This window comes from Oryctolagus cuniculus, chromosome 16, assembly GCF_964237555.1.
Source record: "Oryctolagus cuniculus chromosome 16, mOryCun1.1, whole genome shotgun sequence".
Classification (NCBI taxonomy): Eukaryota; Metazoa; Chordata; class Mammalia; order Lagomorpha; family Leporidae; genus Oryctolagus; species Oryctolagus cuniculus.
The window spans coordinates 67,283,927-67,304,480 of record NC_091447.1 but is presented as its reverse complement, the minus strand read 5'-3'; the positions used below and the strand labels follow the sequence as shown (position 1 = coordinate 67,304,480).

Here is a 20,554-nt window from a genome sequence, read left to right as displayed (position 1 = left end):
TGGGCAACTGCTTGAGTCCTGGCTGCTCCACTTCCAGTCCAGCTCTCTGCTGTGGCCTGGGAAAGCAGTGGAAGAAGATGGCCCAAGTGCTTGGGCCCCTGCAGCCGCGTGGGAGACCCGGATGAAGCTCCTGGCTCCTGGTTTCAGCCTGGCCCAGTGTTGTGGCCATCTGGGGAGTGAAGCAGCAGATGGAAGATCTTTCTCTCTCTCTTTCTGTCTCTCTCTCTGTAACTGTTTAAAACTAAATAAATGATTCTTTAAAAAACAAAACAAATGCATTAATTCGCATCATTAACATACGCACACACCCACCACACACAGGCCAACGGTTCTCAGACACACGCACAGACGCACACACGCTCAGTACAGGTAGAGGATTCACTCACACACAAACAGCTCCGCGGGGACTCAGACACACGAGCCCCAGGCCAGGGCAGCGTGGGAATGAGGCTGCGAGACGCGGGGGGATGACTCAGGAGGCCTCTCTGGGGGAGGAGGCGGAGGGAAGGAGGGCAGGCAGGCAGGCGTCCAGCACATGTGGTTCCCATCACAGGCCTGGGAATTGAGGGCCGAATTGGCGGGACAAGGAGACCCAGTAACACTTCCCAGTACTGCCAAGGCAGGAAGAGCGAGGCCCCAGTCCAAGGTTATGCGGCCGGAACTTGGCCCAGACCTGCGGCAGCTCTTGCCGCCGAGTGGTGAACCCTGAGACAGGCCGGGTCCCTGCTCCGTTCAACCCTGGGCAGCTTGGAGAGGTGAGCCGATTGGCCTGAAGCCACACGGCCAGCGATGGCTGAGCTGGAATCCCAGCCCATCTCTCTCTCTCTCCGCAACCCTAGCCTCTAGGTGCAAGGATGTCGCCACAAGTAGTGCTGAATCCAAGTGAGGCCTGCAGTGGCTCTGTGACGGCGAACACAGCAGCTCCTAAAATAGCTTAGAGCTGAGAGTGTGGTGTGTGTACAACTGTGTGGGGTTCCCGTATTGGGGGGGGTGCTGACCCAGCCTGTGGTGACTGGCGCCAGGGAGTGACCTCCCCCTACCCCTCCCAGCTGCAACCTGAAGTTTGAACAGGAGCTGGCAGGGCTTTGTGGGTAAGCCCAAGAGCACATGCAAAGGCCCTGAGGCTGCAAGGTTCGGGGCTGAGCTCGCCTGTGACAGGCGAGTCCGGAGCCGCCAGGGAGAAGGGTTTAAGTTTTATCTTGGGACCAAACAGGGAGCTTCAGAAAAGCAGTGGAAAGGGGGACGTAGGAAGATTTGGGAGGCTAGCATGAAGTCCACTTCCAGGGCAGCTGAAAATATGCCTTCCCCATAACCTGGAATTTCAGTCCTTAGGGATCTGTGCTCCCCAGAGCCACCTACCTGTGCACAAAAGACATGTGCAGGGCCATTAAAGCAAACAAAGCGCCAGTGTTCTGGGGCAGCAGGTAAAGCTGCCGCTTGTGGCACCAGCATCCTATACGGGTGCTGGTTCGAGTCCCGGCTGCTCCACTTCCGATCCAGCTCTCTGCTGTGGCCTGGGAAAGCAGTGGAAGATGGCCCGAGTGCTTGGGCCTCTGCACCTGTGTGGGGGACCCAAATGGAGCTCCTGGCTTTGGATCGGCCTAGCTCTGGTCACTGCAGCCAACTGGGGAGCGAAGCAGTGGACGGAAGACCTCTCTCTCTGTGTCTCCCCTTCTCTCTTTTTAACTCTGTTTTTCAAAGAAATAAATAACTCTTTTTTAAAAAGGTGCTAGTGCTCTGGCCTCAGAATCAGCCCTAAAGGCACTCGGATCTGGCTGAAAAGCCCATGAGAGTATTTCAGGCATGGAAAGCCAAGACACTCTGGCAAAAAGATCTCTGTGAGTGAGATCCCAGTGGAAAGAACAGGTCTTCAAAGAGGGAGGTGCCTTTCTCTGAAGGGAGGAGAGAACCTCCACTTTGACTATGACCTTGTCTAAACAAGATAAGAGTCGGAGAACTCAAGGGGCTTCCATAGCCTTGGAAACTCATGACTGGTGCATAGGGAGATTACTGATGCCATAAACAGGAGTGTCAATTTGTAAAGTCAACAACAGGAGTCACTGTGCACTTACTCCTCATGTAGGATCTCTGTCCTTAATGTGCTGTACACTGAGGCTTAATGCTATAACGAGTACTCAAACAGTATATTTCACTTTGTGTTTCTATGGGGGTGCAAACGATTGAAATCTTTACTTAATGTATACTAAACTGATCTTCTGTTAAAAAAAAAAAAAGAAATTATCAATTCCCAACTTGACTCTCACTGGGATTAAACATGACAATAGGTCTGATCTGATTTCATCATCATTTAAAAAAAATCATCTATTATTTTTCACTTTATGTTTCTGTGTGGGAGCAAACTGTTGAAATCCTTACTTAAGGTATACTAAGCTGATCTTCTGTATATTAAGATAATCGAAAATGAATCTTGATGTGAATGGAAGGGGAGAGGGAGTGGGAAAGGGGAGGGTTGTGGGTGGGAGGGACGGTATGGGGGGGGAAGCCATTGTAACACATGAGTCGTACTTTGGAAATTTATATTCATTAAATAAAAGATAAAAAAAATTACACTCTAAAAAAAAATAAAAATAAAAAGGTGCTAGTGTCCCACGTGGGAGTGCCCAGGTTCAAGGTGCTACCACTGTGCCTCCTGGAAAGCAGCAGGGGGTGGTTCCAGTATTTGGATCCCTGTGTTGTGAACCAATGTTCTCTCTCTCTCTCTTTCTCCCCCACCCCCCTACCTTCTCCAACCTCTGAAGCAAGAAAAAAGACAGGATGGAGACGATGCAAAAATCTCCAGCCGCGCCAACTATGCAAGCTGCAGAAGGAATGTGTGCAGCGCTGTCGCACTCGGAGAGAGTTTGAAACCTGCCAAAGCACGTGTGTCATGCGCACTGCAGCCCCCACGCGCCGTGAGTGTGCAGCATGGTTCTCGGGATGAAAATCCCCACAAGAGGAGCGCGGGTCTCGTGAGGACAGAGTCTCAGTCGGGAAAGATGGGAAAGCTCTGGAGATGGAGGTGGGGCCCGTGTTGCAGCGCAGCCAGCTAAGCTACCGCCTGCAACGCCGGCATCCCGCAGGGGCGCTGGTTCAAGTCCTGGCGGCTCCACTTCCCATCCAGCTCCCTGCTCCTGCGCCTGAAGCCTGACCCAGCCCCAGCCATGGTGGCCATCTGAAGAGCGAACCAGCAGATGGAAGATCTCTCTCTCCCTCTGCTTTCCAGATAAATCAACCTTTCTTTAAAAAGATGGCAAGCATTCCTCTAAAGAGGAGAATGTGCTCATGGTGAAATGTGCTCATGGATTTTTTCCTAACTTTCTATAGTTCTGAATTCTGGGTGAGGGTTTCCACCTCTGCACCCATGGGGTTTGTCTCCGTCCAGTTTCTGGTGCCCATAACACAATAGCACAGCCCGGGCGAGATGTAAAGAAAAGAGGTTCGTTTCGGCTTGTGGTTCTGGAGGGCGAAGGCAAGGTGCAAGGTTGAGGGTGCCGGGGGTTGGGAGGAAGGAGCATGCCGTGGGTTTGGGTTGTGACCTGCTGTGGTTAAACAGCCTGTGGTCCACGCGTGTAATTAGCACTGTCAGTGTGCCCGGGCGAACACCTGCCAGGCTCCCCTCCAGGACTCCCACACTGGCTGCCCGCCCCACCCCACCCCCAGCACGGAACAGTGGGTGTCAGTAATTGCTCAGGAAGCATGAGCGATGTGATTAATTATGGCTGCTGAATATGCAAATCAGCTGGGGGTTTTCCCAGCAGCCTTCCCCCGGCGCTGACAATGCTGCTAAGTAAACAGCACGAGCAGAACGAAGCTCAGAATTCCCTTCTACACCTTTGCCAGGGAACCCTTCCTTTCCAAGGCTGCGTCTCTCATTCGTTAATGAGCTTTTGGCCAAGGAGAGAGTCTTCATGAAAGCTCACAGGAGGGGCCGGCGCTGTGGCGAGCATTCCTCTAAGAGAAGGGGCTTACGGAGAAATTTGCTCATGGATTTTTCTAACTTTCTAGCTGTGAATTCTGGGCCAGGTTTTCCGCCTCTGCACCAGTGGGGACATCTTCACCCATTCCCTGGTGCCAACAGCGCAACAGCCCAGCCCAGGCGAGGTGGGAAGACAAGAGTTTGTTTGGGCTCAAGGTTCTGCAGGTTCAAGGTCATGGGGCCGCATCCGGTGGTGGCAGAGTCCCGGGGCAGCATGGAGCCTCCCATGGTGAGAGACAGGGAGCAGGCACATGCATGTGTGTGTGTGTGTGTGTGCACGTGTGTCTCTTCTGGGCGCTCTCGCTTCTTACAAAGATACCTGATGACCTAATCACCTTCTAGAAGTCCCACCTCTACACACCACGGTCCGATCAAATTCCCACCCTCTGAGCACCTGCCCACGGGGGCTACAATTGAACACGTGAAGCCTTGGGGACACTCCATATTGAAACCATAGCGGGGAAAAGAACAGAATCTCTCCGTACAGGTTGCGATGAGGCAAACAGTTCAGGAGCAGGGTTGGGCACGTGGATTCTCAGTGAACAGCCACAAGGAATGCCGCTGGTGATCACCAGTCACATGGGCGTGAGGTGTGGTCCACAGGGGGCGCAAGGCGGGCTGAGTGGTTCCTCAGGAGAAAGGGCAATTGCTTTTCAAGTAAATAAGCCTTTTTTAAAAAAACAATTGACCAAGGGAACACCAATCCCTTGTCTGAGAGTCCCTCACCATCCCGTGTTGCTAAGAGATCTGACTCCGGTAAGCGCTGGCCCCCAGAAGTTGATCAACTTGTTCATTCATCTGTGTCTGGGGGTGTCTGGTTCTTCACCAGCTATGGTATAAGAGGGGATTTCAGAAAGTTCATAGAAAAAGTATGCGTGGACTGCAAAAAAAATATTTTCACACCAAACTAAACTTGACTTTTCATTCCATGTTTCCATAAACTTTTTGAGTTGTTACCGTTATTTGAGAGAGAGAGGCACACAGAGAACTCCCAACTGCTGGTTCACTCCGCAAAATGCCCACAATGGCCAGTGCTGGCTGAAGACTGAAGCCAGCAGCCCGGAACTCAGTCCAGGTCTCCCAGGTAAGGTGGTAGAGACACAGTGACCTGAGCAGCCACTGCTGTGTTCCAGGGTCTGCACCGGAAGAAGCCGGAGCCGGCAGCCAGGGTAAGGCGTCCACCCCAGGCACTGCCTACAGGACACGGATCATGACCGTGAGCCCAAATGCCGGCCACTCCACAAGCTTTCTCAGGTCCCACTGCATCTCCTCAGGATTCCCCCTGGGTTGTCCCCAGCCTCTCTCAGGCTTCTACACAAAAGTCACCTTGGGGACACCTGCTCTGACCGCCCCTCCCCCCTCCATTCTCTGCTCTGTACTTGGCTTGATTCTCCCTCACAGCCACGAAATTGCACTCTAGAGCTGCTGACTTGGGTGTTACCTCTTTGCCACATCTTCCTTCTCTCCCCAGCATCTACAAACAGCACCTGGCATTGCGAAAATACTCGAGAGACGCAGAAGGGTAAGTGAGGACAGGACCCGTGGCAGCAGGGACTGAGTGAATGACAGGTGCCAGGCCAAGGACCCAGATGGTCTAAGGAGGCCCTGGAGGCAGCACTAGGGTAAGCGAGTCCTGGGTTCTGGGAAGAAAATTCACCCCCATCTCCAACCTCTATTCACCCCCTCCCACTGGATCCAACTCAACTCGCAACAGTCCCGCATCACTTGGAGCTAAAGCCAACCCAACAGCGTCCGCCAGCTGATGAATGGTTAAGCAAGATGGGGTGAGTCCATTCAACGGGACACTGTTCCACAATGCACAGGACTGAGCACTGATGCGACAACAGGAACCCAGGGACCACTGTGAAGAAAGAGCCGCACTGTGCAGGACTACAGGCAGTTCCACACAGACAGCACGCGGGTTACTGGTTCAGAAGAAATGAGGAGTCACTACTAACGATGCAGGATATTTTTTTTTCCTGGAAGGGATGATGAAAATATTCTAAAGTTGATTGTGGCGATGGTTATAGTAGTCTGTGAAAATATGAAAAACCACTCTATTATTCACTTTGAATGGGTGAATTATATGTTATGTGGATTATACCTCAATGAATCTGTTTCTTTGAAAAAAAAACCTCAACCCAACATGGAACCCTCAATTCAAGTCACCCTAAATCCAATTCTTGTCATAACTGATCTCAGCTTGAATTACCGAACTGCCAGTCCCCACCCTCATCCACCACAACCAACTTCTCAAGTTAACACTAACAGAACTCAAGCTGACAGCCAGTTCTAAACTCTCAACACCCCCATCAGCCAACCAGCAACCCCATCTGCAGTCCACAACCGTGAACGCACTCAACTCACTTGCTGTGGTTCTCCTGTGGTGTGGTGGCCCCCACGGGTCTATGGGCAAGGGTGGACCCTTTAAGAGGTAGGGCTCCTCTCTGTAACTTCACCTTTCAAATAAATGAATCAATCAATCAATCTTTTTAAAAAATATTTTTTACTTGAAAGAGTTACAGAGAGAGAGAGAGAGGGGTCTTCCATCCCCTGGTTCACTCCCCAATTGACTGCAACGGCCAGATTTGTGCCGATCCAAAGCCAGGAGTCAGGAGCTCCATCCAGGTCGCCCACATGGGTGCAGAGGCCCAAGGACTTGGGCCATCCTCTACTGTTTTCCCAGGCCACAGCAGAGAGCTGGATCGGAAGAGGAGCAGCTGGATCTCAAACCGGCACCCATATGGGATGCGGGTGCTTCAGGCCAGGGCATTAACCTGCTGTGCCACTGTGCCAGCCCCTAAATCAATAAGTCTTTAAAAAATAATAAAAAGAGCTAGGGCTTTGGGTCACTGGAGATCCTGATCTCAGAAAGGATTAAGGTGATTCTCAGGCAACCCCTTAGCTATTCTCACAAGAGGATTATTGTAAAAAGATCAAACCTGGCCAGTGCCACAGCTCAATAGACTAATCCTCTGCCTGTGGCACCACCACCCCAGGTTCTAGTACCATTTGGGGCACCAGATTCTGTCCCGGTTGCCCCTCTTCCAGTCCAGCTCTCTGCTGTGGCCCGGGAGTGCAGTGGAGGATGGCCCAAGTGCTTGGGCCCTGCACCCCATGGGAGACCAGGAGAAGTACCTGGCTCCAGGCTTTGGATCAGCGCAGTGCACCAGCCGCAGCAGCCATTGGAGGGTGAACCAACGGTAAAGGAAGACATTTCTCCCTGTCTCTCTCTCTCACACTGTCCACTCTGCCTGTCAAAAAAAAAAAAATCAAACCTGTCCCTCCCCTATTTCTATCTCTGTCTATCTCTCTCTCTCTGCTTCTCGGCTGGAAAGTGCTTGCTCCCACACACTCACCATTGTCATTCACCACATGTGTGACGTCACCAGGAGGGCCCCCACCATTGACCAAGCTGCTGCCCTCAGACTCCCACAACTCTGACCTGAACTGACCTCTTCTCTGATGAAGTTGGCTACTTTAGATATTTCTCCACAGGAACAAAGCTGACAAGCATCACACTGTCTCGAGCCAATCTCCAACTCATCCCTACCTCGTTCTAGATTGAACTCACCAACCCAACCTCCAACTCAACCCAGTCCTCAACTGCAAACTCGCTTCTACCTCCAAGTCACCCCCTAACTCGCCACCCACACCAATAACCTGTTGTCCTGTCACCCCACACCATAACTACGTCGCTGTCGTCTCTTAATACTCCAGGGGTGTGGAAGCTTTTTTCTGCCAAGGACCGTTTGGATATTTACAACATCATTCAAGGGCCATACAAAATGTCAACTTAAAAATCAGCCAGCTATGGATTTTATTGAGTTTTGAGTCCCATCTGCTGTTGCGTTGGCAGGGCCAGAACCAAATGGCTTTGCAGGTCTTGTTTGGCCCATGGGCTGGATGTTCCCCACTCCTGATCCAGCCTGGAGAGTCCAGGATTGACCATAGTCAATGTAGACAGCTGGCTGTTTCCTCTAGGCTCTTGGGTTAGTGAATAGGCCCATTGAGTGCCATCATAATTGAGTTCCCCAAAGACACTCCAAGTCCATGAAGATAGGTAGTGGCAAGTCCTTACAGGGGAGACGAGAGCCAGAGCCTAGAGGGAGATGGCGAGCACCAGATGAAAGACAGAGACAGGAACACAGTTCGTTGGTTTATTCTCAGACTTGAGATGCCAATTATGCCCTACAGCCCAAGGGGCGAGGGCCGGGGGCTGTGCTGGAATCTCTTCCATCATGTTCTAGCCTTCTCTCCCGAGGAAGCAGATTCAATACACAACAGAGGAGCTCTTTCCCTTTTAATACAGACCCGGCTATAAATAGGGCAGCACCATTAGGATCCTGATTCACCCCCACCATCTTGGTCCCCAAACCATTTGGCAGGGCAAGGTGACCTTGGGGAAACGGGCAGTGGGGGAGGGGAGTCTGCAGAGCTGGGCCAAGGCAGCAGAGGGAACACACAGCCTGGCCAAGGGAAGGGCCGCTTCCCTCTGCAGTCTGACTTCAATCTGTTCACCACAGACCCGCCTGGGAAGAGGAATGAGCAAAGGGGTCCAGCCTGGGATCAGGAGAAATCCAGTGCTTAACTCTGGGCAAAGGTAGCACCAAAGGGCGTTCAAGGGCACGGAGGGGAGGGCAGGCATTGGCTGAGCGGAGGGTCTGAGTCGGTTATTGTACGAGGGTCCTATGGGGTCAGGTGGAAGTTGAATGTTGGGTGCAGATGGAGACGAGAAAGCCAGACTACAGTTAAACCACCTCGAGTGCGGTGGGGGAGGCTGGACCCTGAGCCAGGGAGTCCAACCCTCGGCCTCCTGGAAGGGAGTAGGACCTCCGTTTTGACCACGATGAGCCCAGTCACACCTGCTGGCTCCGGGGTCTTCCCAGGAGACGATAAATATGGTGGCTTCAAAGCCTCAGCACCATTGTGCCCCACGTGGGGCTCCTTCAGAGCCCCTCCCACCCTCAGCTGCTAAAGCAGACAGGGCCCAGTTCAAACCCAAACTTCTGGTTCGTCTGGCCGAAGTCCACAGCCGCCACATCCCACAGGGGCAGGAAGCCCACTCGGGAAGAGCTGAACTCCAAGAGGGTCTTCGCCTGTCCCTTCCGGAGCTGGTGGCGAGAAGACACAGGGGGTGAGCGAGCGAGAGGGCAGCAGAGGCCTCGCCTCCCCCCTCCTGGCCAGCCCCTGCCATGCCCCCTTACCCGGCAGCCATCATGAGGGACACTGACAGTGGCCGCTGCCGTCTGGTTGAAGGCCAGCTCCTCCCCGTTGGCCCCGAGGAAGCGGAGGGAGCGGCTGTGGTCACCCGCAGCCTCGTCCAGCCAGGCAGCCGAGTTCTGGCAGGTGTAGGTGAAGCTCTGGCGGGCGCTGGCACTCAGCAGCTTCAGAAAGGTGAACTGGACCACATTCACCGGCGCCCCGTCGGCGTCCACGTAGGAGAACTGGGGAGGGAGGGGGCTGTCCCATCAGCACCTCCTCCCAGAGCCTCCACTCATCCGTCATCCGGGCCTGCCACCTCTCCCATGTCCCCAGCTAGAGATCCAAGCTCGACGCCTAAGAGCCATCCTCCCATGCCCTCTGCCCCTCCCCCTCCCCCACGCCCGGCCCAGCTGACTCCCCCTGCATCGCGGCCACTCGGTCTCCCAAATCCGGGACTCTCACGTACTCACCTCTACCCAGAACTCTGAACTCTGCCTCCAGCTCCACACGGACTACAGACCCGACTACCTCCCAAAGCCCTGCAGGCACTCTGCCCAGTGTGGCAGCCTCTTCTCCTGCTCCAGCCTCCCTGCCCCCCACCCTCTGCATGGTTCCCAGCAGTTTCTGACGACCCCCGGCTCAGCCCCTGGGCACCCACCTTCTTCCCTCGTCGGAAGGTGCTGTACCAGCCCCCAGGCTTTTCCTTGGACCAGGAGGCCAGCTTCACCTGGAGGAGGGAGGGAGGACAAGGTAGCAGACCCCCTGGGTGCCCACCCTTACTCCCTCTGCATTTCGGCTCATGTCGACCAGGGATATCTCCAGTCTTTGCTGCAGGTCTACGTCTGGGGAATCCAAACCCAGAAAGCCCCTTACTCCACTCCTGGCCTCCTTTCAGACCACCTAGGGCCCCCGGATGTCAGTGACTATGTAGAGATCACATTCTTTTCTCCAGGTTTCCTAAAGTGTGGAGATCTGAGCTTGTCTAAACTCCCACCCACTGGGCACCTGAGACCCCGCTGAATCAGGGTTCTGCCCAAGCAGAGATACGAAGGTGCAATGGGTTAAGCCACTGCTGCTTGGGACATCTGTACCCTAGAAGGGAGCGCCTCATTTGAGGTGCTGCTACATTGCGCTTCCAATGCATCCAGGAGGCCATAGATGATGGGCCAAGTGCTTGGGTCCCTGCCCGCCACATGGGAGACCCAGATGGAGCCCCTGGCTCCTGGCTTCCATGTGGCCCAGTCCCAACTATGGTGGCCATTTGGGAAGTGAATCAGGAGATGGATGAGCGCTCTCTCTCTCTCTCTCTCTCTCTCTCTCCCCCTCTGTCACTCTGCCTTGCAAATAAGGAAAGAGATCTTATGTATATATAATGTATATGCATCAAAAATGAATTAAAAGATAACTTTATTTGTTGCAAACTTTGAAATCCATGCATTTCCATGAATATCTTTATGGAAGGAAAATGATATCTGAATTTCAAAAACTTTTCATATCAAAAGAAGTAGACTTCTTTATATATATATGTATATACATATACATATGCATATGCATATACATATACATATACATATACATATACATATACATATACATAGAGAGAGAGAGAGAACCAAACTTGGAAGTCTTAGGAAAAAAAAATTTTTTTTTGCAGGCAGTAGACAGTGAGAGAGAGAGAGAGAGAGAGAAAGGTCTTCCTTTTGCCATTGGTTCACCCCGCAATGGCCGCCGTGACCAGCGTGCTGCGGCTGGCGCACCGCACCTATCCGAAGGCAGGAGCCAGGTGCTTCTCCTGGTCTCCCATGGGGTGCAGGGCCCAAGCACTTGGGCCATCCTCCACTGCACTCCCGGGCCACAGCAGAGAGCTGGCCTGGAAGAGGGGCAACCGGGACAGAATCCAGCGCCCCGACCGGGACTAGAACCCGGTGTGCTGACGCCGCTAGGCAGAGGATCAGCCTATTGAGCCACGGCGCTGGCCGAGGAAAATTTTTTAAAGATGTATTTATTTATTTGAAAGTCAGAGTTACCCAGAGACAGGCAGAGACAGAGAGAAAGAGAGACAAATTTTTCCATCCACTGGTTCACTCCCCTAGGTGGCCACAATGGCCAGGCCAAAGCAAGGAGCTAGGAGCTTCTTCCAAGTTTCCCGTGTGGGTTCAGGGGCCCAAGCACTTGGGTCATCCTTTGCTGCTTTTCCAGGCCACAGCAGGGAGCTGGATCAGAACTGGAGCAGCTGAGACTCGAACCGGTGCCCATGTGGTATGCTGGCATCACACGTGGCAGCCCTATCCCCTATGCCAAAACAGCAGCCCCTGTGTTTATATTTTAATTATTTGAGAGGCAGAAAAACATAGAGACCTGCCCCAGTGTGCTTCAAAGACCGCAGGGAAAATGGAATTAAAAGCTACGTGCAAGAAGTGGGCGTCTACGCCAGCATGAAGATGCTCACGTGCCACACAAGCACGTGCTGGGTTCAAGTCCAGGCTCTGCCTGTGACTCCAGCTTCCTGCTGATGCACACCCTGGGAGGCAGCAGTGATTGATGGCTCAAGTCCTTGGGTCCCTGCCACCCCCATGGAGGCCAGGATGGAGTTGCTGGCTCCTGGCTTCTGCCTGGCCCAAACTGTGCTCGCAGGGAGTGAACCAATGATTGGGAGATCTCTCTCCATCCCTCTGCTTCTCTTCGCCTTTCTGCCTTTCAAATAAAATATATCTTTTTTTTAAAGCAGTTTGTTTTCTTTTGGGCCATCTGCCATAGCCCCAGACAGGACCTGGCATACAGCAGGTGCAGCAAGTGTTGGTTGACGGAAGGATAAAGTCCCACACAAGGCTGGGTGCCCCGCCGCCGAGGGGAGGAGCCTGGTGGCTTCCATCACTCACCATCTCAAATTTCTTGTCCGGATGTAGACAGGTCTCGCCTCCCGCCGTGAAGTTGCAAAAAACCCTGAGAGCATCCCGCGTGCTGCCCTGATTGGGGTCAATCCAGTACTCCCCTGCCGCAGAATCACGCGGAGCAGGTGAGCGGGAGGGGCTCCTATGTTCCCCGCCCCCTACACCTGCCGGACCTCACCATCAGGCAGGTGCGGGTGGTTGCGGTGCAGCTCGTGGCACACGAGGCCCGGGTGCTCAGCCGTGCCGGGAGGGCGCCGCAGCTGCTCCAGCTCCAAGCTCAGGGACGTGAGAGACGCCAGCACCTCCTCCAGGCCGCCATCCGGCGTCTCTGGCTTCGCTGGGACCGAACGCCTCCGCCTGCGCTGGCGCAGCTCGTGCAGTTCCGCAGGGGGGCCCTGGCGAGGAGGAGAGAGAGGGTGAGAGGAAGGCAGAGATGGAGACGGAGACACGGGAGGCAGAGAGACATAGGCGAGAAAAACAGGAAAGAAAGGGAGGGAAAAGCCAGCGGGGAGAAACACAGGAGGCAGAGATGCAGGGGGTGGGACAAAGCGGGGAAGGGAGGAAGAAGAGGAGGAGGAGGAAGAGAAGAGAAACAGATTAAACAGTGGAAGGAAAACTCAGGTGGACAAAGTCAAGGCCCCAAAGAGAGATAGGGAGGGAGAGATGGGGGAGGGGGAGGGGAGCCCAAACAGACAAGCCCCGGGTCCCAGCCCCTGTGGATGTCCCCACCCCCAGCCCACCCCAAGCTGTAAGGGACCATCTTTCCCCATCTGCATCCTCTCAGCACCTGGCCCACTGCGGTGCTTCTAGGGATCCATTGAGGCCACCCCCTGCCCTCTGTCCCCAGTCCTCTCCTCCCTCCAGGGGGTACTCACCGGGGGGCCAGGGGGTCCTGCAGGTCCAGTGTCTCCCCGGGGACCAAGGGATCCCTATAGAGAGAAGTTGCTGGGGTTGGATTCTGTCTGCGGTGACCCCTTCCCACAACACACACACACACACACACACACACACGTGCAGGGCTAAGCAGAAGCCACAGTTTTTCCTTCCGTAATTTAACATCAGTGTCTTCACGCCTCTGGCAAGTTGACTTGGCAGAGCTGTTTGCTTTCTGCGCGGTTTATAAAATAACGGTGCGTTGCACCGTAGACGGCATCAAGGGGTTGATGAGGCACAACCGTAGGTGTTGAATAAACACTAAATGCAAAAGCATGGCAGGTTCTTTGCCAAGCCGAGGTGGATGGGAGCCCAGGGGAGCACCGTGTACTCACCGGGGACCCCTTTGAGCCCTTCTGTCCCAGAGGACCCTGTGGGGTAGAGACAGGGAGAGCTGGGGTCCTAGCCTGGTCCACCACAGTGGCCCCATCCCACCAACCCGTCCACACTCACCGCCACGCCTGGGGGCCCAGGGTGGCCCACAGCGCCGATGGGACCAGGGGGACCCTGCGAAAGAGACATCAGTGTCGCTACAGGTGGGGTGCAATGCTACTGCTCAGAGTCCCCAGCCCAGACCCCAATCTGCTCAGAGGAAGTTCCCAAGCCCTACACAAGCATCCAGTCCCTCCAAAGAGAGAGGCCCCCAGCCCCAGACACAGCCCCGCAGCCGCAGCCACAAGCCCCCGATTTTGCCCAGACACAACCCACAGCTGGGTTTCCCAGTCCTCAGGGGCTCCAGTCTTTGCTGCACCCCTCCCCCCATCCCCAGACCGCTCCTTTGAACATATTCTTCCCGCCCAAAGCAGGACACACACTTACAGGGTCTCCCTGGGGGCCAGGGGGGCCTTGCACACCTGGCAACCCCTGGTCTCCCTTCTCTCCAGCCTCCCCAGGGGGGCCGATGAGGCCAATCAGTCCGATGTGGCCCTGGAGGACGAAAGAGGTACGTGCAGGGGATGAAGTGGGGTGGGGGGTGCTGGGAGGTTTTTCTTCTACAACCTTCGGGTGCTGAGTCTGGGAGCAGGACACCCCCACCTCCCAGCTCCTGGCCAGGGAGGGAGGGAAGGAGGGGATGGGGTAGGCAGGGGAAGCGTGGGATGAGATGCCCTTACCTTCTCCCCCTTGGGGCCGGCATCTCCCTTCAGCCCCGGGAGGCCAGACGGCCCCTGACAGGAGAGCAAGGGCCAGTCAGCGATTCTCAATGAGAAATCTCCAGGAAAATTACCCACATTTCAGATGGGGGGAGGCGATCATGGGGGCCGTCAAGAGACAGAAGGAACAATGGAGGAGAATAGAGTTGGTTGGATAATGGCCCAAATGGAGGGTGAACGGCCGGGATCAGTGTCAGTGTAGACTGTCAAGATGGACAGCCAGCATGGGTGGTCAGTGTAGACCATCAAGATGATGGTCGATGTGGGTGGTCAATGTAGACCAATAGGATGAGCAGTCAACATGGATGGTTAGAGGAGAGGGGCCAGCCTGTGCCAGCAGCCCCAATGTGGTCCCTGGGTGACCAGTGTGCTCCTGAGAGCTGGGACCGCAGGGACAAAGAAGTAAGTCTCTTACCAGGGGGCCTGGGGGGCCCATCTGTCCGGGGGCTCCCAGGAGGCCCGGTTCACCCTGAGGATGAAACAGAGAGTGAGGGCTGCCTCCCGCCAGAACGCACAGCACATGCCCGCCACCCACCAGGGCCAGTGGGAGGAGATCACGAGGAGGGGGAGCAGACAGGGAGGGGCCAGGCCTACCCCTGCCACACCCCCTGTCCCCACATCACTCACCACAGGGCCTGGGATCCCTGGAAGACCCTCAGGCCCGACACGCCCGGGCGGCCCTCGAGCCCCAACGGGGCCTGTCCTCCCGGGAGGCCCATCAGGACCCGGCTCCCCCTAAAACGGACAGCGGTGGAGGTGGGGGCGACCAAGAGAGTCAGAGGTTGCCAGCAGGGAGGGGGAGGGAGTCAGAGCCCCTTCTGCCCTGGCCACAAGCCCCCTCCCTCTGATGGCCCGGACCTCAGCGCATGGAGCCCTCCCCGGGGTGGGGGTGCACTGACCTTAGAACCTTTCTCCCCTTCTCTGCCTTCTCGACCCATGCGGCCCGGAGGACCCTGGGAAAGGAAAGCCAGTGAAAGGTGGTGCACCTGCAGGGTGGGCGTGGGGGTTGGGGCGGGCTGGTCAGAGCCAAGGTCGCCCATGGGAGGCATTGCTCACCCTCTTGCCAGGAGGCCCACGGGCACCGGGCTCCCCAGAAGCGCCAGGCGGGCCCTGTAGAGGGACGACAACACCAGGAGTGTGTGACAGCTTTCCCCAGACACCACCCTGGCCCCAGCCACTTCCCGCCCCCTCCAAGCTGCATCCATGGGGAGCCCCAGAGAGGCAGAGGAGGAGAATTTGCCGGGGTCCTGGGTGCCCCCACAAACCCACCTCCCCGCCCCCTCCCCATTTCGCCCACCTGCCAGCCCCATGCTCCCCTCCCAGACCACATCTTCTGCTCCCCAACTCACCGGTCCCCCAACATCTCCAGGGTCTCCTTTCTCCCCTGGCGCACCGTCTGCACCCTGGCAGAGGAGGGGAGGCAGAGTTGGGAGGGGTCACAGGGCTTGGGGGAAATGTTCCACTGACCTTGCCCAGGCTCATGGAGGCAGGGCGATGGGGTCTAGGCTGTATTGTGGGGAAAGTGGGGGGGGGGGTCCCACGTACCGAAACTCCAGGGTCTCCTGGGGGTCCTAGGTCTCCGGGGAGCCCCGTGGGGCCCTGGAAGACAGAATGACCCAAATTCACGTCTCTGAGTTATTGGGCAGTCATGCATTTACTGAACAGATAAAGCGTCCCAGTTCTGGTTGCTGGGTACACATGAGTGAACAAGACACCAAGTCCCCCGCCTGCTGGAGCGGATACCCTCGTGGTTAATGGGTGCCAGCATCCTCTCGCTTCCTTCTCCCAGTGCGGGACTCCCAGACAGAATGGACACTCAGAGAAGGGACCCAGTGATGGGTGGGGGTGGGAGGTGCAAATCCAAGCCCTCCAGGATCTGCCGCACCCCAAACCCCAATGCCAAAGCCTACACCCACCCAAGTCTGGCCTTGCACCTGATGGCAGCGAGTTCTTTCTTTCCCTGTGAAGTCACCTCTCAGCCTGTATGAGGACACATAACCACTGCATTTTTTTTCATTCATTCACTCATTCACTTGTTCACGCATTGACTCATTCATTGATCCAGCTGCATTCTGGGTTACTCAAGGGCTCGGGCAGCTGGAGGGTGGGAGCTTGGGAGCAGGTGCAAGCACACTCGGCGCCCCCATCTCTGCCTCCACCTCCCCCCCACTCACCATGTTTCCTTTGGCGCCATCCTCTCCGGGGGGCCCCTTCTTGCCTGGGGGTCCAGCAGCTCCAGATGGGCCCGAATCCCCCTTTTCACCAACTTCTCCCTTGGGCCCCTTTGCAGAGACAGAGGTCAGAGGTCAGAGTGGCCTGGGCTCTCCTGAGGCCAAGGGTTAGCACACGAAGCTCAGACATCAGGGTGGTCTGCTACTGTTCATAGTAGCGTAGGCTACCAAAGGAGACCCAGACTTAGAAGGTTTGGGGGTCTGAATGGCCCAGCTGTCCGCTGGTCAGGGGCAGGGTCGTAGAGCCCCTGTGCCATCCTTGGGTGAATGAGTAAAGCGGTCCCCTCTGGGCAACTCATCTCTGAGGTGAGAGTCACCCTTGTGCACCGTGCACCCAGCAGCCCATTCTGAGAGCTCAAATCTTGGGGTTTTTCCTCTGGACAATCAAGTTTCCCATGGGCACTGCATTGGTGGGTGACCCAGGGCTGCCCACGGAGGGCCACATGATCTAGGACACCCCAAGGCAGGCGTCCCCCGAGACAGGGGCAAGGCCACATGGTGCTGTCACTCACCGGGACGCCGGGGGATCCTGGGGGTCCTGGCTCTCCAGCGTCCCCTGGCTCACCCTGCAGGGGGCAAAGCGGGAACGAACGGAGTGAAGTCCGCTCCTGGCAGGCAGGAGCCCCAGCACATCAGCACCCTGCACCCGTCAGGACAGCTGTCACCCCTGCCCTCACTCTCTCACCTTCTCGCCCACGGCTCCGGGCTGACCAACCCCTCCAGGCGGCCCTGGAGGGCCCTGGAGAGACAGCAAGGGTTAGAGGCGGGACTGTGCGATCCTTCCTGGGAAACGGGAGTCCCCACCTCGGAGCCCCCGAGTTCTCACCTCTGCTCCACTGGGCCCATGGGGACCCCGGGGACCTGGAGCTCCGTGGGGACCCTGTGGGAGGGCCAGAGTAGTAGCCAATGACTCCATGGCCCCCAAAGACCGCAGTGTCCCCAGATGTCACCTTTGGTGCATGACCCTTACAGTGACCTGCACCCCGTGATCCCCTAAATGGGGCCACCCCTACCCAGTAGCCTTTCCCTGGGAGTCCATACCATGGAGCCTACGTCTCCAACCTCCCCTTTCTCTCCAGGAGGGCCAGGCAGCCCCTGTGAAACAAAGAAACAAGTATGCATATAGAGCAAAGAACCAGAGGTGCCGCCCCATACACTCCTACACCCACCTGTAGGCCAGGGGGGCCAATGACCCCCACAAAGCCTCTGAGGCCGTCATCTCCTTTCTGCCCAAAGAGGCCTGGGGGTCCCCGGCGGCCCTGAGCTCCGTCTGCTCCCTGGGGAGAGAACAGGGTCAAAGGTTGGCCATAGGGTTAGGGTTGGAGGTTAAGGGTTAAAGGTTAAGAGTCGGGCTGGGGCTTAGGTTCAGGAAGGATTTGGGTAAAGGGTCAGAGTGCAGAGATGAAATCAAGAACGAACCGAGACAGGATTTAGGGTTGGGGATTTAGGGTCCAGTCGGGGCCTGCTGTGCCGGGCCTGTGTCTCCCCAGAGTTCTAGTGCTGGAAACGTGATCCCCAAGTTCCCACTGAATGGTATTCGGATCTCTTTACTGGGCAGCAGATCAGATGAGGCCATGAGGGTAGAAGCCATCAGTCTCAAAGGGACTAAGGGTCAGAGCCGAATTCCAGGTCAGATTTGGGGTCCGCCTTGGGGGTGGGTCACAGGTGAACTGGTGATAGCACTGGGCTAGGGTGGGCTTCATAGGAGAGCCGAAGATAAGGGGTAAGCTGGGACTGAAGTTAAGATCGTGGGTGGAGTCAAGATCCCAGCGGGGAGACCCACGTGGGAGACCTGGATGGAGCTCCAGGCTCCTGGCTTCAGCCTGGCCCAGCCCCATCCATTGCAGCCATCTGGGGAGTGAACCAGCAGATGGAAGACCCTTCTCTCTCTCTCTCTCTCTCTCTCTCTCTCTCCACTTCCCTCTGTAACTCTGACTTTCTTTTTTTTTTTTTTTTTTTTTTGACAGGCAGAGTGGACAGTGAGAGAGAGAGACAGAAAGTCTTCCTTTGCCGTTGGTTCACCCTCCAATGGCCGCCGCGGCCGGCGCGCTGCGGCCGGCGCACTGCGCTGATCCGATGGCAGGAGCCAGGAGCCAGGTGCTTTTCCTGGTCTCCCATGGGGTGCAGGGCCCAAGCACCTGGGCCATCCTCCACTGCACTCCCTGGCCACAGCAGAGGGCTGGCCTGGAAGAGGGGCAACCGGGACAGAATCCGGCGCCCCGACCGGGACTAGAACCCGGTGTGCCGGCGCCGCTAGGCGGAGGATTAGCCTAGTGAGCCGCGGCGCCGGCCTAACTCTGACTTTCAAATAAATCAGTCTTTAAAATCAAAAGAACCCACTGGGGTGAGGGGTTCAAGGTTGACACTGAAACGGGGCTGAGTCATCTGCAGGTGACTGGGTGGGTGTCAGCACCACGGGGCGGAGCGAGGCTGGGATGGGGTCAGATTCTGGGGCTGAGAAGTGGACCGAGGTTGAGTGAGGGTGGGGAATACTCTGCTCCCGCCAGGGGCTGGCGCGGGGGCGTAACACTGAGAGCACTCACAGGGGAGCCTGGGTGTCCTGCAGGACCTCGGATCCCTGTTGGTCCAGGGGGGCCCTAGAAGAGGGAACAGAACAGAAGAATCTATCATTCTATCAGGTTCCAGACTGGGGTGGGGGCAGCACTACCGATGTCAGCCACCCCCTCCCCACCACCAGGGAGTCGCAGCCACTAACGTCCCCCGCTGCCAGTGGACGGGGTTGGGGTTGGAGACCACCGAGAGCCCACGGCACACACAGGCACTTTCCCAGAAGTCCTGCTGAGACTGGGACGGGGCAGGCTCTCTGCTGTCCAGCACTGGAGCTGAAACTCGGGGAGGGGGGAAGCTGGGGCTTGAATGGCTCAGAGCAATGCCAAGCTGCAACAGAGGGAAATGCGTATACCAACACGCAAACGGAGAGTGGGAGTAACACCTGCTACCCGCCCTTCCGGGGGCCCAGCTACTCCAGGGAGCCCAAGGAGCGCCTCTCGCATGGAGATGGCGACACAGGGCTCAGGGATGCAGGCGTCGCCCTAACCTGCCCATCCTCCACTTCCCTGGCCCCTCCTCCCTCCCCTGAAGGTCACCCCCGACGCACACGTGCAGGGACCCCCACTCACCGCTTCTCCTTTATCTCCTTTGTTTCCCTTGTGACCGGGCGCACCCACTTCTCCCTGAAGAGGAAGCAGAATGAGGAGCACCTAGCTGCCGCCTCCTGCCCCAGACCCTCCCCCACCTCTCTGTGGACCCCTCACCTTGTCCCCTTCCTCGCCGGAAGGCCCAGGAGCCCCAGAAGGGCCCGGGAGCCCCAGGGGTCCTGGGATCCCATCCTTGCCAGTGGGGCCAGCAGCGCCGCGCTCTCCCTGAGGGGGACAGGGGACAAGGGTGGGGGGTGTCAGGGCTAGGAGGTTCTGCAGGAGCCAGGTCCTGAGGATGCGGGGGTAGGGGGCGGGCAGGTCACTCACCGGGGACCCCTTCTCGCCTGCAGGGCCAACAGGGCCTTGGCCTCCGCTTTGGCCAGGGAGCCCAATGCCGCCAGCTGGGCCCAAAGGACCTCGCTCTCCTGGGGAGCCCTGAGAAGGAGGGAGGGAGCATGAAGGGTAGCAGGCCACAGGGCCTTTGCACAGGCTGTTGTCTCCACCTGGCTCCTCCCTCATCCCCGTCCAGGTCTCAGCTCTGATGCTACCTCTCAGGGAGACCTGCCCCACCAGCCTCTTTAGGTTGCTCCTCCCCCGTCCACTCTGTTCTACAGGTGCACCTGCTTTCCCTGCTGTTTTTGAAGACTTTCGTATAGAGAAGATGAGATCACCCATCAGATGTCGGGCAGACAAGGAAACAGAGCCCCCCCCTCCAATGGCCCAGCCAGGGAGTAGCAGAGCTGGGGTCACCCAGGCCTGTGTAGTTCCAAGACCGGGGCTTCACCGTGACCAACCCAAGCTTCCCGGACACCCCAAGTCCCCTCCTCCCTGACCCACACCCAGTAGATGGGCTGACACTTACATTGGCCCCAACTGGGCCTGGGGGACCCTTGTCACCCTTCAAGCCGACAGGCCCCTGGGAAAGGAAATGACCCACAGTCAAGACGCCTCCAAGGAGGCGCAGGTCCCGTCTTCACTTTGGAGCAGGGGCACGGTCCCCACCTCCTTC

The 20,554-nt window shown here is 56.7% G+C and overlaps 1 protein-coding gene across 1 annotated transcript in view; it reads right to left on the bottom strand.

The window, feature by feature from the left end:
- Positions 1-8,122: 8,122 nt before the first annotated feature.
- The window catches only part of COL5A3 (collagen type V alpha 3 chain), a 38,192-nt gene continuing 25,760 nt past the window's right edge, over positions 8,123-20,554 (bottom strand). Inside the window, exons 41-67 of the mRNA XM_002722844.5 lie at positions 20,408-20,461; positions 19,873-19,980; positions 19,663-19,770; positions 19,528-19,581; positions 18,931-18,984; positions 17,557-17,664; positions 17,429-17,482; positions 17,214-17,267; positions 17,073-17,126; positions 16,900-16,953; positions 16,331-16,438; positions 15,702-15,755; positions 15,506-15,559; positions 15,213-15,266; positions 15,056-15,109; positions 14,784-14,891; positions 14,572-14,625; positions 14,118-14,171; positions 13,825-13,932; positions 13,459-13,512; positions 13,341-13,376; positions 12,948-13,001; positions 12,251-12,467; positions 12,061-12,173; positions 9,840-9,908; positions 9,184-9,423; positions 8,123-9,090 (exon numbers count right to left, since the gene is read on the bottom strand). Of these exons, the coding sequence (XP_002722890.3) occupies positions 8,944-9,090; positions 9,184-9,423; positions 9,840-9,908; positions 12,061-12,173; positions 12,251-12,467; positions 12,948-13,001; positions 13,341-13,376; positions 13,459-13,512; positions 13,825-13,932; positions 14,118-14,171; positions 14,572-14,625; positions 14,784-14,891; positions 15,056-15,109; positions 15,213-15,266; positions 15,506-15,559; positions 15,702-15,755; positions 16,331-16,438; positions 16,900-16,953; positions 17,073-17,126; positions 17,214-17,267; positions 17,429-17,482; positions 17,557-17,664; positions 18,931-18,984; positions 19,528-19,581; positions 19,663-19,770; positions 19,873-19,980; positions 20,408-20,461 (2,280 nt within the window). The 3' untranslated portion in view covers positions 8,123-8,943. The remainder of the gene's footprint in view (positions 9,091-9,183; positions 9,424-9,839; positions 9,909-12,060; positions 12,174-12,250; positions 12,468-12,947; positions 13,002-13,340; positions 13,377-13,458; positions 13,513-13,824; positions 13,933-14,117; positions 14,172-14,571; positions 14,626-14,783; positions 14,892-15,055; positions 15,110-15,212; positions 15,267-15,505; positions 15,560-15,701; positions 15,756-16,330; positions 16,439-16,899; positions 16,954-17,072; positions 17,127-17,213; positions 17,268-17,428; positions 17,483-17,556; positions 17,665-18,930; positions 18,985-19,527; positions 19,582-19,662; positions 19,771-19,872; positions 19,981-20,407; positions 20,462-20,554) is intronic.